Source organism: Pinus tabuliformis, chromosome 3_1, assembly GCF_031772625.1.
Source record: "Pinus tabuliformis cultivar Carrire ecotype Pingquan chromosome 3_1, CPIR1, whole genome shotgun sequence".
NCBI classification, from domain to species: Eukaryota; Viridiplantae; Streptophyta; class Pinopsida; order Pinales; family Pinaceae; genus Pinus; species Pinus tabuliformis.
Window position 1 is genome coordinate 36,544,663 of NC_142301.1, and position 19,109 is coordinate 36,563,771.

Below are 19,109 nucleotides of genomic sequence, written 5' to 3' on the forward strand. Positions count from 1 at the left end.
TCCTTTTTGCCTTTCTTTTTCTCCACCTTTCGCTAGACTCTTTGATTGGGGGCGACTGTTACCATTGCCAGTGGATTACCATCTACCTTCGAGGAAACTTCCTTGTTTGAGTCCGAGCTCTCAGATACATGTGTTCTCTTTATGCCTCCTGATTCCTTTTCAGTGGGTGTTTCCGTTTTCTACTGCTCTGATGCTTTTGTTGATTCAATACCCTTCTGTTAATTTTAGATAACAATGGTCTGTTAATACGGGAATGCTTTGATCCAAAACTACCCTTATAGATAGTCATTGATTTCTGAATATTGAAACATGCCACTGACGTGAACTAATTACCTTCATTGGTTTGCATTCAGATTTTAAGCCTGATCCAGTGCTGGAAGATGAGCCTTAAATTATACTAGAGATGGTTTCTTTACTGCTGGCTGTTTTGATATGCTTGAGACAGATCCACAAAAAGATCTCCTCATCATTGAATGTTGGCAATAAACCAAGCCATATAAGCTAGGCCCTAGGGTATTCACATACTAGGCTCATGTATCAATGGAATCACCCTGTACCCCTAAGCCATGCAATGCTCCATCAAATCCATTGTAAAAACCTGCTCTTGTAATAAAAATCACAAGTGAAGCCTCATACAAAATGGGGGGTAATGCAACCTATTTGTAATTGCAGAGAAAATAATTACTTTTTTGCAGAGATATATGTCGGTGAGCTGTGTGGGCTATAATTCCCACATTTGTGGATCTTTGGTATCTTTTATTCTCTGCAACTTGCAGTTAATTGAAAAATTGGAATCAACATGAGTATCATGGTGAAAATACATCAATTTCAATATTTAAGTTGCTATAGGATCCATAGTGTAGATACTTTGGGCAATTTTGACTTGCCAACTGGAATACAAATCAAATCCCCTTGTAATTTGTTTTGTAAAACCCAATACATCATATTGGCATGCTCTACATATTTGGAGGCATGGCAGGTTCATTGGCATTCTTTACAAGGGGTTATGTGGAATGCCCTTCACAAGTTCATGACATATGTTATGCAAAATCCCATCTCCAAGGGAGAACACATACTTCTGAGTGAAATGTCCATCATCTAAGGAAGAATGCTATGTTGTATTTATGCCTTGCGGAGCTAATTTGATAAAGTCGCCTCACATTTGAGCTCACATGTGGCACAGATATCTATGAAATCTATATTTAAAGGAATGTTTAAAAATTATTTGTGGAGCGCCTTGCTTGAAAGGGTCTAGAAGACATCTATGAGTGTCCCTATCAATAAATAAACCAAGCTTTAGGGGAACATTCAATAGAGAAAAATCTAGAATGACACTGATATCAAGAAAAAACATTTTTTGGCAGAGCACTCAGCCTGCGGTGTTGACAAGTGGCATGGTTGACACTTTCAAAGCATGTAAGCTAATGAATGAAGGATTTGGTAGCAGGGAACCCTACTTCGACGGTAGTCTGGATCTTTCCAATATCATATTATTTTATGTAAAGTGGAAAGGAAAGCCTGCAAAAAGGAGGCCTTCCCTTCACTTGGATCGGTGAGCTCATTGTAGAGAAATACCCTAGGCACTTGTATTTGGGGCTGAACATAAATCTGCAGGTTTGAAGCTTGATTGTAGAAATATTCATGGTGATTTACTTCCGAAGTTGTCGTCATTTCATTTCAGGTCTTTTCTTCTTGGCTGGGATCATATTGTACTGCTATAATGGGTTACTGCTACGGTCTACCTACTGAAGAGTGGAAAGAGAGATCTGTTGACCTTATTCTTGACTGTTTATGATATCAGATTGTAGATGTATGTATTCAAGGCTGGTTATTCAATAAAAAGCTATCCTCTGTTGCTGCTTATGCCTTATATGATATCCCAAACTCATTTGGGTAGTTGATGACTGTGTTGGTGTGTCATTTTGAGTATCTATAGTTGGCTGTAAATGCACTTTTCAGATCTGTTATACTTGCAAGCAGTGTTTTTTATGCATTTTGTTTGGTTTAATATCCTTCTGTTAATTTTAGATAACAATGGTATGTTCTATGCTTAGCACAATTTACTTCAATGTTCCTTTAGCAGCCCAAGAACAATTTAAAATTATTTCTTGTAGCAATCACATTAACCATTAATCACATTGACAGTAAATGCAGATAGAACATAAAACAAGATGCAAAAAACAAACCAAGACAACACTGGATTTGGCAGATGCCAGGGACAAAACCCAATGTGGAGAAAACCAATGTTGTGAAAATCGCGATCGGGATTAAATAGGCGCGGGGAACAAATCGGAAAAAATCGGAAAAATCGGGAAAAAATCGAAAAAAATCGGGAAAAAATCGTTTGGTACAAAAATATTCATTTTTTTTCAATTTTTTTAATATCTAAACCATCTACAACATAAAATAAATACATTGACACATAAATATGATAAAAAAGCTAATATATAAGATGTTTAATATCATTTCTAGCGCTAAAATCACACATAACATTGAATCATGTCCTGAATAGTAAGTCCTGACTCCTGAGTCCCAACTCAGCCTCAAAATATCAATAAAAAATATGATAATGTATCTCATCATGTCATAATGTCATATACAATAAAATGAAAGTCTAATCCTATTGATTTCCTCTGCCCCTCTTGCGAGAAAATGCCACAGCGTTCCCTTTCCCTCTAGACGTAGATGCTGGTGCTTGTGCTGGTGGAGATGGCAGTGGAGTCTGATGTGCTCTAGAAGCTGAAGAACTAGAAGTAGGAGCTATAGGAGGTATACCACGTCCTCTACTGGTGGCAGGGGTAGCCCGGGCAGGTGGTGTCACGTGGAAACATTACAATCTCCCAATCCTGAAATCCTGAAAAACTGATAAGTCTGCTGGATTTTAAATGAAATCTAAAATTCTACTTTCTCCATATGAAATCCAATGAGGCTGGAACCACTCTCAAACATCCTGAGTCATTTCATGGTAATGTTAAAAATTTAAGTAAAAGGATGAAAATGAAGATTAAGGAGAATGTCACTTTTACTTTAAGAATTTAACATTACCATGAATAGCATATCCATACTAGGGCCTAGACTTGATCATTAAGCTGCCCCACTCAAAAATTATTTGTTTCTTTCAAAAAAAATTGCATGAAAAAACCCAAAAAAACGTTATAAAACTATGCTGTCGCGACCCCCGGCGATTTTTTAAGTTTTTATTGCGATTTTTTCGTTTTTATCGCGATTTTTTCAGTAAAAATCGGCAAAAAAAAATACCGGCGATTTTTTCATATAAAAATCGCGATTTGATCGGCAGAAGGAAAAAATCGCGATTTTCACAACACTGGAGAAAACCCTTTGATCAAATTTTCTTATTATTATTCAATAGTTCAGTAGAGAGAGGAGTACAAAAGTCAAATTGATTAGCCCAATACAAAGTCAAATCAGCCCTGCCAAAACCTGCAGTCAACTGCAGTCAAAGTTCAGCTCTAACCAGAAAGTCAATGTTGGTCAAAACAACAGTCAAATACCTCCTTTGAAGCTTGGTCAAAGGAAGTCATATTTGGCCTCCACCAGTGGTCAAAGTCAACCCAAAACAGTCACAAAAACTTTTGTCAAATTCGGTAAACCCGCTGTCAATGCAGGTGAAATAGCCCAGAAACCTCAATGTGGCCTAAAGAAACCGAAATTCTGCCCTCAAAACCGCAGTCAAAACAGGTCAAAATCTCCTTGGTCAACGCTGGTCCTGAAGTTTGAAATTCGGCCTGTAATTTTCTGCCCAGAAAATCGTCCTCCTTGCCACGTGTGAGAGAGAGAGAGGCTGTCCACGCTATACAAACCAATCTGATGAAGAGAGAGAGAAGAATGTGTGAGTGATGGATGTCCAAATGAGGTGTGAGGTCTCTTCTATTTATACACTTCGTTGTGGGTGAAGAGACACATCCATTGGACTTCTTGAGCCTATATTAAGCTGAGGCCGACCTGCTCAATTTTCACATGTGGTCATAAATTCAAAATCACACTTCTACTTGTCCGAATGAGATGATCTTTATATCAATCTTGGACCTTTCGAAAAGAGGAATCCAATGCAATCATCATCTCCATCAAATGAGCTGTCCCAAGGCGGAATTTGGCCCTAGTTGCTAATTTTAACACTTCCTCTCAACTAGGGAGAATTCCACCTGCCAATCCATCTGTCGTCATCATGTAGCATCTCTGTCATCTCTGCTCTGCTCTGTTGAACCATGAAGTAATAATGAAGAAGAATTGATCAAGAGTGAGTCACAAGACCTTACCACTCTCCACTAACAAAAGTCAATCCAGAGGTAGAACCTCAAATGATCCCAGTCATAGGGAGTACGACAGTACACGATGCGTTTGTCAGTAGTGCTGTGGTCCCTAACCTCTTTTCCCAACTCATTGGCTAGATGAGAGGTACTTCCCATGAGTCCCGAACTCCATGGGTAGGATGTATGCCGGGGCATCGACAAGAGAAGGTGAACCCCTCATCTTGCTCATCTGCCATATGAGAAGGTGAACCACTCATCCTATGCATATGTCAATCGTAGGGGAAGGTGAACTACTCACCCTACATACATGTGTCCGCAATCGTAGGGGAAGGTAAACTCCTCACCCTACACACATGTCAACCATCATGGGGTATCACAAGGGAAGGTGAACCACTCACCCTATGGTCGCTCATAGCTCCAAGAAGTACCCCAAGCCCCTAGGAGCTCCTAGAGCTCAGTGTCGAACTCATGCGGGACCCTCATAGGAGGGTCTTTCCACGACTCCAAGTCTCTCACGGAAGGCTAATAATTTGACCTTCCCTAAGGGCTTCGTGAGAATGTCTGTAACCTGCTCATCCGTCCTAATGTGTTGGAGCCTTATTGCTCCCCGTTGTACTATATCCCGGATAAAGTGGTACCTGATATTAATGTGCTTGGAGTTGTCGTGGAACACGATATTCTTTGAAAGGAAAATCCCACTTTTGTTGTCACAGAAGATTACGGTGGTATCCAACACGTGCTCAAATAACTCACTGAAGAGCTTCCTCAACCAAACAACTTCACAATAGGCCATACTAGCAGCAATGTATTCGGCCTTGGCGGTGCTTAAAGCAACCGATTTTTGCTTCCTGCTCATCCAAGAAATTGAAGCAAACCCCAAAGAGAAGCAACACCCAGACGTGCTCTTACGATCCACCACACCGCCGGCCTAGTCAACATCAGTATATCCATGTAGCCTCAAAATCCCGGCAGTATATCTCAAACCATAGTTGATTGTGCCACGAAGATATCTCAAGAGATTCTTGGCAACAATCCAATGTATGTGATGAGGCTCAACCATAAATTGACTCAATGTATTCATAGAGAAGCATATGTCCGGATGAGAGTTTACCAAGAACATCAGAGCCCCCACAAGTTGTCTATATTTCGGAAGGATTCACCAATGCAGGCCGAGCAACACTTCCACATAGCTTCTTGAAGTTGAGTTCCATTGGAGTAGACACAGACTTGCATTCCACCATCCCACATCTCTTGAGTAGCTTCACAATGTATTTTCCTTGAGAAAGGAAAATCTCACTTGGCTTTTGCCAGACCTCCAAGCCTAGGAAGTAGTGCATCAAACCTAGGTCCTTCATCTCGAATTCGGAAGCCAACTCCCTCTTGCATTGATAAATGAGAGGGTTTGCACCTGTTAGAAAAAGATCATCCACATAAAGAACCAAAATGAGAGGCCTGTCCTTTTCAACCTTGAAGTATAGGTTCGGGTCAGCTTCACTCCTTGTAAAACCCAGCTTCATAAGATAGTTATCAATCCTCTCATACCAAGCCCTAGGGGCTTGCTTCAACCCATAGAGGGCTTTCTTCAACCTGCATACATGTGTCTTTCGGTCTTGAACTTCGAACCCCTCAGGTTGCTCTACATAGACTTCCTCCTTAAGCGAGCCATGCAAGAAAGCAATTTTGACATCCATTTGGTGTAGGTTCCATCCTTGAGAGGCAGCAAGAGCAATGATGGATCAGATAGTGGTGTATCGGGCAACCAGTGCAAATATCTCATCATAGTCCACTCCTTCCTTTTGAGAGAAGCCTCAAGCAACGAACTTGGCCTTGAACTTTTCAGCACTCTCATCAACTCCATGTTTGATTTTGTAAAGCCATTTTGAAGTGACCACTGACTTGCCCTTGGGTCTAGGAACCACATCCCAGACATCATTCTTCATGATCAATTCATTTTCCTCATTCATCGCATCCTTCCAAACTTGGTGCTTCACGGCTTTCTTGAACATACATGGCTCAGATTGAACAATGTTACTCATAGTAGCTAAGTACCCTTGGTACCTGTTCAGCTGCTTGCTTTCACGAAATGTCCCCCTTGGTGCAACATGTCTTTCAACATCTTCAAGAGTATCTTTGAGCCACAAAGGTCTTTCCTTGAGGTAGAGGGCTCACCACGAGGTGGATCAATGGGATCCATCGGGCCTTCAACATTAGGCATCAGATCATCTGTTGGAGATTCATCCTTCTTTCCTGCATCATCATCATTGTTCTTCATAGGGATAGAAATAATCTGACTTTCCCAAGGGCAGAATCTTCATCGAAGGTGACATCATGACTTATTTCCACTTCTCTTTGACCAGGCACATAGATTCTATATGCCTTTGAAGTTTCACTGTAGCCCACAAAAGTTCCTTTCTTCCCAGATGCATCTAGCTTGTTTCTTTTATCTTTCGACACATGAAAATATATGAGACAACCAAAAATTCTAAAATGCGAAACATCAGGTTTCTTACTGGTGAAAACTTCTTTGGGTGTCTTGAAGTCCAATGCTTGATGCAGGAACCTATTTTGAACATATACAACGGTGTTGGCAGCTTCTCCCCATAAGAACTTCGGTAGGCCTTGGTCATGAAGATTGTTTGATTCTTCCTTTCGAAAAATCCATTTTGCTCAAGAGTATATGTAGTAGTGGTCTCCCTCTTAATGCCTCTACAATAGTCATTGAATTCATTTGACTCATATTCGGTTCCATTATCGTTCCTCAATATTTTGATCTTCTTCCCTATTTGATTCTCGACCAAGACTTTGAAAGAGCGGAACCATTTGAACACTTCGTCCTTCTTCTTCAAGAAATAGATCCATGTTTTGTGAGAGAAGTCATCCACAAAAATTGCATAGTACAAGTATCCTCCTAAAGATGTTACGGGCAACATACTTGATAGATCAGAATGGACCAATTGAAGAATATCGGTAGTTTGACTTTCACTTGAAGGGAATGGTCCCCTTGTATGTTTTCCAGTTGCACAACCTTGACAAATTCCTTCATGATCTATGTTGAATTTGGGCATACCTGTGACCATCTTCCTTACATCAGGTAAGGCTTTGTAATGAAGGTGAGAAAATCTTCGGTGCCATAATTTAGATTGAAGAGAAGTATTGCAAGTCATAGCTCCCAAAGGACTTCCTCCAACCTGATAGAGACCTTCAACCCTAAATCCAAGTGTAAATGCATCTTTTGGGTTCCTTTGCCAAACACGTACCTTCCCATCAATGAATGTCACCTTGAAACCTTTATCTTCCATTGCAGAAATAGATACTAGGTTCTTTTTCAAATCAGGTACATACAATACTTCTTGTAAATGAAGGTTTTGACCTTGATTTAAGTGAAGGATGACATTCCCTATCCCTTTCACGGGGTAGGTGACATTGTCTCCAAGTATGATCTCCAAATTTGTCTTCTTTTCAATCAAATTTGAGAGGGCCTCCTTGTATCCAGTGAAATGCCTTGAGGCACCACTATCAATCAACCAATGATCCAATCCCGAGAAGAGGCAGTGGTGAGGGCAGAAATAAGATAAAATTATTTTTTCTTACCTACAACATTAGTTTCCTCATACCTAGAGTTTCTTGATCTTTTGGGAGGATGACCATTACCATATTGAGCAGCAGGAGCATTCCTCTTTCCTTTGTTGTTGAACTTGTTATTCCTTTGATTGCCATTGCCTTTGTAGTTGTTGTTGTCATCATCCCTTGGAGTATCCTTCTCGTGAGGACACTCTCTAGCATAGTGGCCAATTCTGTTGCAAAAACATCTTCCTTTTCTTCCTTCTTTGAATCCTGACTTAAATCCTTGACCTTGTCTTCCTGGACCAACATTGTCCTTCCTTTTAGCATGAGCGGAAGAAGCGATAGGATTATTTCCATTTGAGGGCTTATCTCTTTCCATCATCCTTATTTCTTCTTGAGTGCATCTAGCCAATAATTAATCAAAACCCGAAATCGTGTCATTGTTGAGGATGGTGGTGTTAAACACATCCCATTCTCTTGTAAGACCTCAAGTGCAATAAGAATGAGATCCCTGTCACCAACAACTTCTCCAATAGATAGGGGATCATTCTTGATTTCGGTAATCCTCATGAAGTAGGATTGAATGGTCTCTCCTCTCTCCATCTTGATGTCTTTGAACTTGTTCTTGAGAATGAGGACATGATTTGCATTGTTTACTTTGAAATTTGAACATCCCAACTAGCTTGTCATATATCACCTTAGATGTTTCCAAATCATAAATATAGGCAACCAAAGGCTTGTGAATGGAATCTAAAACAATTTTCTTAGCTTTGATTGACCTTTCTTGTACTTTGTTTTTGCAGCGGCGGGTGCATTTGAAGGAGGATCCACCACTCTTCCTTTGACATAGTCCATAGCATCATTCTCTTCCAAAGTCAAATCGAGAGACATCTTCTATGCATGATAGTTGGATTTATCCTTAAGCTTATCCTCGGATTTGAAGTATTAGTCGTCATTGACACTAGCTCAAAATTCTTGTCCAACAACTATACTTAGTGATTATTTTTCTCACCCTTGCTTGGGCTTTGCCTTCACCTGAGCTTTGATACCATGTTAATTTTAGATAATGGCATGTTCTATGCTTAGCACAATTGACTTCAATGTTCCTTTAGCATCCCAATAACAATTTCCAATTATTTCCAGTAGCAATCACATTAACCATTAATCACATTGACAGTAAATGCAGAGAGAACATAAAACAAGATGCAGAAGACAAGCCAAGACAAGAGAACACCGGATTTGGCACACCGGATTTGGTGGATGCCAAGGAAAAACCCCAATGTGGGGAAAACCCTTTGATCAAATCTTCTTATTATTATTCAATAGTTCAACAGAGAGTACAAAAATCAAATTGATTAGCCCAATTCAAAGTCAAACTTCGGCCCTGCCAAATTCTGCAGTCAACTGCAGTCAAACTTCAGCCCTAACCAAAAAGTCAATGCTAGTCAAAATAATAGTCAAATACCTCCTTTGAAGCTTGGTCAAAGGCAGTCAAATTCGGCCTCCAACAGTGGTCAAATTCAACCCAAACAGTCACAAAAACTCTGGTCAAATTTGGTCAACCTGCGGTCAACTCAGGTCAAACAGCCCAAAAAACTCTATTTCTGTGCCAGTCAATGCGGCCTAAAGAAACCGAAATTCTGCCCTCAAAACCGCAGTCAAAACAGGTCAAAATATCCTCGGTCAATGCTGGTTAATGCTGGTCCTGAAGTCTGAAATTCGGCCTATAATTTCTGCCCAGAAAATCATCCTCCTTGTCAAATGTGAGAGCGAGAGAGGCTGCCCAAGCTGTACGAACCAATCTGATGAAGAGAGAGAAGAATGTGTGAGTGATGGATGTCCAAATGAGGTGTGAGGTCTCTTCTATTTATACACTTCGTTGTGGGTGAAGAGACACATCCATTGGGCTTCTTGAGCCTACATTACGCTGTGAGGCCGTCCTGAACAATTTGCACATGTGTGGTCATAAATTCAAAATCACACTTCTGCTGTCCGAATGAGATGATATTTATATCAATCTCGGACCTCTCGAAAAGAGGAATCCAATGCAGTCATCATCTCCATCAAATGAGCTATCCCAAGGTGGAATTTGGCCCTAGTTGCCAATTTTAACACCTTCTCAATCAAGTTGTTATTCATATATATATTTGGATTGCTGCATACTAAGGTTAAGGCACTGATCTACTTGAATTTACCATTATACATCTATTTCATATCTTAGATTTCCATTTTGCTAACTCTAGAAGTTGTTTCAAGTTTTTAAAAGACAGAGTTAGCAATCCTATTTGGGAACCCCCTCTTGTGCCAGAGGAGAGACGGCCTAATGTGAGAGAAGTACCACCAAGGTGACAGTGGGTGGAACTTCTAAGTTGCCCTATGTTTGCATCTTTATATTGGACTTGAATACTTTACAAGTGCAGGTGTAGAAGGTAACAGGGATAAAGCAGGTTCAGTTACTGTCAAATAATTTCTTTAATTTCTAAAACTTTGTTATGCAAATTTCATTTAAATCATTTGTTTCATTGCATTTAGAAGCTTTATGCTTCTTTATATATTATTTTCTGCACCTTTGAGATGTTTGGTAAATGTATGAACTGATGTGATTCCACCACTGTGAATAAATTTGTGTATAATCTTTTCTTGTTGGATGGCAGGTCTTTGGCTGCTGAAAATCCACTAAAAGCACGGATCTACCATGAAACATATGGATGTCAAATGAATATCAATGACATGGAAGTTGTCCTGGCAGTCATGAAAAGTGCTGGATATACAGAGGTTGTAGATACACCAGAGAATGCCGAAATCATCTTCATCAACACATGTGCGATTCGAGAAAATGCTGAACAAAAGGTGTGGCAGAGGCTCAACTATTTCTGGTTTTTAAAGAGAGAGTGGAAAAGCAATGTTAAAAAGGGACGAGCAAAGTCAGTTGTGCCTCCGAAGGTGGTTGTGCTGGGGTGCATGGCAGAACGCTTGAAAGAAAAAATAATTGATTCAGACAAGATGGTTGATGTAGTTTGTGGGCCTGATGCTTACAGGGACTTGCCTCGCTTGCTAGAAGCTGTAGATTATGGTCAAAAGGGAGTTAATACACTTCTGTCCCTTGAAGAAACATATGCTGATATCAGTCCAGTAAGAATTGCTAGCAATTCAGTTACAGCATTTGTCTCCATAATGCGTGGCTGTAACAATATGTGTTCATTCTGCATTGTACCTTTTACACGAGGGAGAGAGAGGTCACGGCCAGTAGAGTCCATTGTGAGAGAGGTGGGAGAGCTTTGGGAGCAAGGTGTGAAAGAAGTAATGCTTCTTGGTCAGAATGTGAACAGTTATAATGATATCTCTATCCTTGATGGGAATGGTGTATTTCCTACAGGGATCAGTTGGGCTCTTAGTCAAGGCTTTTCCAGCATATGCAAGGTGAAGAATACTGGACTGCGTTTTTCCAATCTATTAGACCGTCTATCTATTGAATTTCCTGAAATGCGGTTCAGATTCACATCTCCCCATCCTAAGGATTTTCCTGATGACTTGTTGTTCCTGATGAAAGATCGATGGAACATCTGTAAAAGCATTCATTTACCAGCACAGAGTGGGAGTACAGCTGTTCTTGAAAGAATGCGACGAGGTTATACACGAGAAGCTTATCTGGATCTTGTAGAAAGAATACGGAATATTATTCCTGATGTTGGCTTAAGCAGTGACTTTATCTGTGGTAATGTCTTGAAAGCCTCAAGTGGCTCTTAAATTTTATCCCTCTGAATAGTAAGCAAGTACATGGAAAATTGACCATGAAACTTATGCATTGCACGATTTAGATGAAATTTTTGACATGGACTCATGGGAAGTCTTTTTTTTCAACATTACTAAATATATGTAAGATAGTTTGTCATGACAGGCCTATTCTGTCTTGTTAGTTGGGTTAGGCTTTTTGTTCACCCGGGGCTTTTCTTTGGTCCATAATGTATCCTCAATGTTTTTTTTCTTTAGTCAGTTGGATAGGACTTGCTGGCTTATCTCTCTTGCCCTTGGCACTGTAACATGGGTACATGTACCCAATCCTTGGCTATGTTACCATCCAAATTCACCCTGTGGAATATTAAGTCCCTAATACGAATCAGGACAACTTTAAAGGTATGCAGGAGTGCTGCCCACTGTCACAGCAGTCACTACTCTTAACTTTTGCTAGTTTTTTCCCAACTCAAGGGGGGCTTCTGTGAATCAACTTCAGTGAGCCTCGAATCCTCAAATATTCAACAAGTTACATGAAAATACAAGAATGAAATAAGATATTTGGTGGTTGAAGCTGTCATAAATGATGCCTGTTCTCTGGGCAATGGATTCAAAATGAGTCAGAACAGGGGTCTGAATGATAATGAAGAAATCCAATGGGGTATTCTAATATACATAAGTCCCAAAGGATGAGGCATATTAATCCTTTATTAATACTGGGCAAGTGAATCCTGAAATAAGGAAAGAACCCCGTGTTGCCTCAAAATCTAGCAGGTCTTCTAGAGGGGTAATCTACAAGGCAAGCACTAGACTAAGTGACAGCAATGAGGTGTGGCCCACTCTTACCACAGCCACTACCCTTTGCTCTTTATGGACTTTCACCAATGGGAGGCTTCCTGTAATATGTTGAAATTGTAACTAGGTTCGGTCTTCATAATTATGATTTTGTAAAGAGTCCAAAAGAATGTATTTGAGTCAAAAGAAAAGTTATGTTTATCATGTCCCATTTGGACATTTAAAAGAAAGAAAATTGATTTATTTTTTTTAAGTATAATTTGTGTCTCCAAGTTGACCAAGTCGGCCCTCCAGAAGTGAAGTTGGCTCAGCGTTTAGAGGCACATTTTCAGATGAGGAAACAACTATATATTGGCACCATTACTCCACCATTTGGCAACCAATTCACACTTCATCTGTGGAAGGAAAGTGGGTGGGTGACATGCGAATTTGAAGCACAATCTGAGGCACACCTTTCTGGGATCAAGCGAGTTTCCTGGGGCACAACTTTCTGTGGTCAAGTGAGTTTTCCGTGGCATCATACTTCTGTGGTATCCGAACTATTTGTTGCACCATGCTTCTGTGGAATCCGAGCTACCACTGACACTACTTTTGTGGAATCCAAGCTACCAGTGACACTACATCTCTGTGGAATCTGAGTTACCTATGACACCATCTCTGTGGCAAACTTATGGATGGACATATGGCATCTTGTGGATAGACTTCATGTGGACAGTTGCTTCTCGATGGAGGGTTGACTTGGCACTTGGGTAATTGGTCTATGACTTCGATTTCTCTCTCGTTGACAAAGATTCTATAAGGAAAGGATTGTTGAGTTTTCCCCCTTGTGGATTTTTCCCTCGCCTCTAGCCTAATTTATAGCGTCTCTTGTCTCTTGTGCACTGTGATCTTTATTTTCTTGTAATTGAATGGTTAAGTTGATAATTTCTTGATGAATAACAAAGAAAAACCAAAAAGAGAAGAATAATTTCTGCACAAGTAATTATCATGACCAGAAATTCTACATTACAATCGAATTTCAACATGGTTTCAGAGCGAGGTTGAAGGAAGTTGAAGAACAGTGGCATCTGAAGTAATGGGCCGAGTTCTCTATGAAATTGTAAGTCTGTGTTTTCCGAGTTGAGTAATCTCTGTATGCCAATGACCTGTGATGATCCAAACTCCTTAATGTTGAAACAAGTCGAAATTCTGTCCGAAATTCTAAGTCAAATTCTCTGAGGTATAACCAGAAGTACGAGCTCTATCAGGTCTGCAATTGATCCGATTTCTGTGCATACCAAAGTCTGAAGAATCAAGTCATCTCTGTCTGAGTTCTCTCTGTGGTACATGGCATCCGAATCAAAGTTGTGATATCTCTGTTCAAGCCCAAATTGTAAAGGAGCCCCAAATGAAGGATGGTCTGTGTCATAAACAATCTCTAGTTTGTAGTATTGTACTCTTGTGTAAGACGAAAGAGCCTGAGGAGTCAAGATCTAGTTTCTTTATAGGAAATAGGACAAGTGCGAGTTTGAGTTTCTTTCGATACAAGACTGAAGAATAATCTGGTAACCAAGTCATATATCTTGTGCAAGGTTCATTTTTCAATAATCTGTAGACTAAACAAGAAATCAGAATCAAGACAAATCCGAGCTTGTATATGGAAGAAGCATAAACTATTCAAGACATTACAGACTTGATATCTTAAAGCAGACTGAAGAAATTATGATTAAAGTGCAGCGAATCTCTCTGTAAGATCTCTCTTGAGGACCTAAAGGTTCATCTCTGTGTTTTAAGGGCTGTATTCACTGTGATTCGTATCCTAATTTGAAGGCCGAAAGACCTGAGGTATTTGTGTTGGAAGAAACGATATATATCAGTTGAAGAAAGATAAATTATCTATGTTGCAATGGACCGAAACTTCGTGAAAAGAGGACCGAGCTTCTGTAGCTGATCTCTGTGATAGAAGGATTATAAGGTTGGACAGGTAAGGTTGAAATAATGCTTCTCAAGATGTACACATAATCTTTTGTTATCATATCTCAAAAGCTAGGCATAGATTTATGTTGTAGACCATTTCAAAATCCTCTTGCAGCCAATGTCTCCTAAGTTCATCAAACCTAAGATGTATGCTCTTAGAAGACCTCGTCATTCACATTGCTAGCTCTACTATGAAGGAATCACATTTAGACATTGTTGACATCTGATGTAGTATGAGGATCTGTATCCTCTCTTTTGAGGACAAAGACAATCAAAATTAATAGGTGTTGCTCTCATGAGTATTCAAATTCATGCATATGAAAATTAAGTTTTTGTGATGAAAATTGGAACGAAAGTTCAAGGCTTGTCAATGGCATTTTTAGGATTTGTAGCTAACACATTAGTATACATGTAGAACTTGCAATTTGAAAGATGACAGGTCTTGAAGACTTTGGATATTGAAGCATCTAGGTTTTGTAAACCCTAGCAAAATTCTGAACTAAGAAAACCCTAGGACTAATCGTTTCTGTTGAAAGAAGAAGCTCTATCTCTTAGGAATGACAAAAATGACATCATGCTGATGTGAGGACAAGGACGGTGAAAATTACAAAAGGTCCAAGATTAAGAGGGAGTTGACTTTTCTCAAAAGGATAAGTACTCTACATCTCCTTTCTTTTATTGCTATTGTTGCTATTGTCTTTATCTTTGGATAGTCTCTTGTCTATGTACTTTGGTTAATTGTATGTGTTCTTCCATAGCCTCTTAATAAAGCTCATAGGTCAATGATAAGAGCTGCCTAGGCTTTGACAACAGATAAAAAATTGGAAGAATGTAGTAAAGCAAGAGGATGTTCCTAAATACAGGAGAAGCAGGCAGTTTGAAATATGCATTTTTTGAGAAGTCAAGATATAGCATGCACTGGATAGTATCATGGAAGCAAGAAGATTCTTCCAGTAAGAGGGAGAGGATCATGATAAGACATTTATCTTAGTTGGAAGAATTACCCAAGAATTTTGAGAGCACTTCATGATTGAAAAAGACCTCGTGTCTTGAGATTGATTGATTAAGAGCAAGAATGATTTGTTTTCTGACGATAGAAGGACTCTTGAGGTAAAGGAAAAGATGGAGTTAGAAGCATAACTCGACATAAAGAATCTTGGATTGATACACTACTAGAGACTTGAGGTTTGACAGAAACTCGGTAAAAACTCCCTTAGTCGAGGGACATATGCAATCAAGATCCTCTCGGAATTTGAATAATGGAAGTTGATAGGTTCTCTGATGTATTTGATTTGATTACGAGGCTAGCAATGTTGATGATAAAGAAGTACTACTAGTGGTTGTTTCTGCTTGGGATTTGCTATGGTTTCTTGGAAGAGCATGAAGCAAGATTTTGTTGCACTAAGCACTGAGGAGGCAAAAGATATGGAAGTTTGTGCAATTAAGCAGTTTGGCTCCATAAAATATTTGATGAACTTTTTGATGGCATACTGAATTCGACTGTGATTCTTCATTGTATAAAGATTGTCAGAGAACCTGATTTTACATGGAACGTCGAAGCACATTATGATTCGAGATGTAATGCAAATGGGAACCAAGAAGCTACAATAGATCTCCATGGATGAACAGGTAGCTAATGTAAGGGAAGTATGAGTACTTCTGAGAACTAGGTGTTCAGGTTGAGAGGGAGTGAGGATGGACACCCAGTTCTCCATGTGCCATGTATTGTAGCTAGGACTAACACCCTAAGTCAAGTACATGGATAGGGAGAATGGTGGATTGGATATTGGATTGACATTCTTGTGTCATGTACTATGGTTGATTAGCATTAACACCCTAAGTCAAGTACATTGACTCGATTTAAAAATGGTTTGGTGGACCGATATTTCCTAGTGACAAGTAGGAAATGGTCCCGTGGAAGACATACTCTGGTGAACCTAGGTGGAGTATGTGCCTTGGAGAGGCAGTTGTGTGGTGTCCTATTGAATGCCTCCCAACATTGTGCTCTGATCTGGTGGAGAGATAGAGCTTACTTGTCAAGGCCTTGGTAATTTGACAATGCTGTTTTTATCATCGATGATGCTTATCAATCTGGCTCCTTTCTTATGTAAGTCTTCAACTTGAGAATATCTCGATGAGTAATTATGAATACCTCCCTAGTTAAAAGGGAGTGTTGAAATTGTAACTAGGTTTGGTCCTCATAATTATGATCTTGTAAAGAGTAAAAAAGAATGTATATGAGTCAAAGGAAAAGTTATTTTTATCATGTCCTATTTAGACATTTAAAAGAAAGAAAATTGATTTTTTTTAAAGCATGATTTTGTGTCTCCAAGTTGACCAAGTTAGCCTTCCAGAAGTTAAGTCGGCTCAGCTTTTAGAGGCATCTTTTCGGATGAGGAAACAACTATATATCGACACCATTACTCCACCATTTGGAAACCAATTCACACTTCATTTGTGGAAGGAAATTTGGGTCTGTGACATGCGAATCTGAAGCACAATCTAAGGCACCTTCTCTGTAATTAAGTGAGCTACTTGAAGCACTATTCTTTTTGTGATCAAGTGAGTTTCCCGAGGCACACCTGTCTATGGTCAAGTGAGTTTTCAGTGACATCATACTTTTGTGGTATCCCAACTATCTGTTGCACATACTTTTGTGGAATTTGAGCTACCAGTGGCACTACTTCTTGGAATCCAACCTACCAATGACACTACATCTTTGTGGAATTCGAGTTACCTATGACACATCTTTGTGGCAAACTTATGGACATACATATGGTATCTTGTGGACAAACTTCATGTGGACAGTTGTTGCTTGGAGGGTTGATTTGGCACTTGGGTAATTGGTCTATGACTTGGTTTTCTCTCTTGTTGACAAAGGTTCTATAAGGAAAGGATTGTTGGGTTTTCCCCTTGTGGGTTTTGCCCTGGCCTCTGGCCTAATTTTTGATGTCTCTTGTCTCTTGTGCACTGTGATATTTATTTTCTTGTACTTGAATGGTTAAGTTGATAATTGCTTGTCCAATAACAAAGAAAAGCAAAAAAGAGAAAAACAATTTCTTCACAAGTAATTATCAAGATCAAAAATTCTACATTACAATCGAATTTCAACATTATATAGGTCACCTATGAGATATATTTTGGGCTTAAGGGTTAAGATGACATTAGAGGCTACTAGAGGATGGTTCTCGTTGAAAAATGTAGCTTGGGAGGTACTCCCACAAACCTTGGGGTACTGGGTTTGTGTGGATTTGACCCACAAAAATGGATCTTTGTGTGCAAAGTACCCAAGTTGGTGGGCCTTGGACCCAATTTTGTGCGTTAAAGACCTAAAGTTAATTATTTTTTATTCTAATTATTGAAAGAGGACACCATGAATGGAGTTAAGGGCTCCTAAGTCACTAGTCAGAGAAGTATAAATATAGGATACCAAAGGAGAGGTCTCACCACATCATAGCAACCCATCTCAAGAAGCATAACGAGCTAAGGAGAGAGGTAGAACCTCAGGAACAATTGTAGCTGGAGAAGGAGCAAGTTTATGTTTTGTTTGTGATGAAAAGAAGTCGAGTTTTTCCCTAGAAGCTAGGTCGAGTTTTATGTGCTAGATCCGTGCCCTAAAAGGGCTTTGTCTAGGTCGAATTGAGGAGCAACAAGCCACCAAAAATTATGATTGAGGTTTGTTCTTTATTCTGTGTACAGGGAGGAGGGCCAAGCCTTGGAAAGAATCCTAACAAGCCTCAGTCTAGTCCGTTGTGGAGGGTCGCAACGCCTCAAAGATTGTGTAGGTGTTTCTATGGGAGGCCGAGCCCTAGAAGAGGCCTAATTTGAACTTAGAAGCCATTTATTAAAGGCATAATTGCTCGAGATAAGCTACCAAATTGGAACAGGTTATGGGATGCATTTATCTAAGAGGAATTGCGGGACGAGGATCTTCATAAGAAGAAGTTTGATGGAGAGAACGTGGCTTTTGCAGGAAAGATGAAGGGCAAAGCGATGAAGGACTTGAGTAAGGTAAAATGTTACACATGTGGCGAGCATGGTCATGCGAGTAAGTGTCCACGCCGAAAGAAGGGAGATAATGAGAAGAAGAAGGAGATAGCAATGGCTGCTACATCTTTAGCTGATCTGAATGCCTTCTCAAGAAGGTTTGAGGAAGACTTTGCTCTAGTTTCTCATTTCTTTGAGGGCACCATTGATGAGGGTGCATGGTTCATCGATAGCGGAGCATTGAAGCATATGATAGGACCGCAGGAAGTTTTTGAGACTCTAACAAAATGGGACTCGAAATTGCATGTGAGGGTTGGCGATAAAAGTTAGAAGACTTTCAAAGGGTCAGGCATGGTGCCATTCAAGATGGGTTCAGGAGGGCTACTACAAGTCTAAGATGTACTGTGGATACTAGAGCTCACGTGCAGCGTGTTGTCTGCCTCAATGGTCAAGGCGAAGGGGTTTGAGGTGATACTTTGGGGTGGGAAGGCAATACTCAAGCCCAGAGGCTCTAACTCTACTGGAGTAGTCATTGGAGTTATGGAGAGTGGTCTATATAGGCTGAAGGGAAAGCCTATAGATGAAGGGAAGAAGCAGGTTTATGAGACTCAAAGGGAGTCAAGTTCGAGTGAGAGTTTGTAGGTTCTGAGGGAGAATCCACAACCCAAGAAGAGCGCATAGTCAATGGGGAGCAAGGAGACTTCCGCAATTGGCAAGAAGGAATCATGGAATGGCCTGTAGGCGCATAAGGAGAGGAAGAAGCAAGAGGCTTCTAGTAGCAAGGACACTTCTGAGGAACATGTT

The 19,109-nt window shown here is 40.0% G+C and overlaps 1 protein-coding gene across 1 annotated transcript in view; it reads left to right on the forward strand.

The window, feature by feature from the left end:
• LOC149185650 (Methylthiotransferase) overlaps nt 1-19,109 on the forward strand; it is an 83,427-nt gene that overhangs the window by 49,280 nt on the left and 15,038 nt on the right. Inside the window, exon 2 of the mRNA XM_089410757.1 lies at nt 10,490-11,550. Coding sequence (XP_089266883.1) covers nt 10,490-11,550 — 1,061 coding nt within the window. The remainder of the gene's footprint in view (nt 1-10,489; nt 11,551-19,109) is intronic.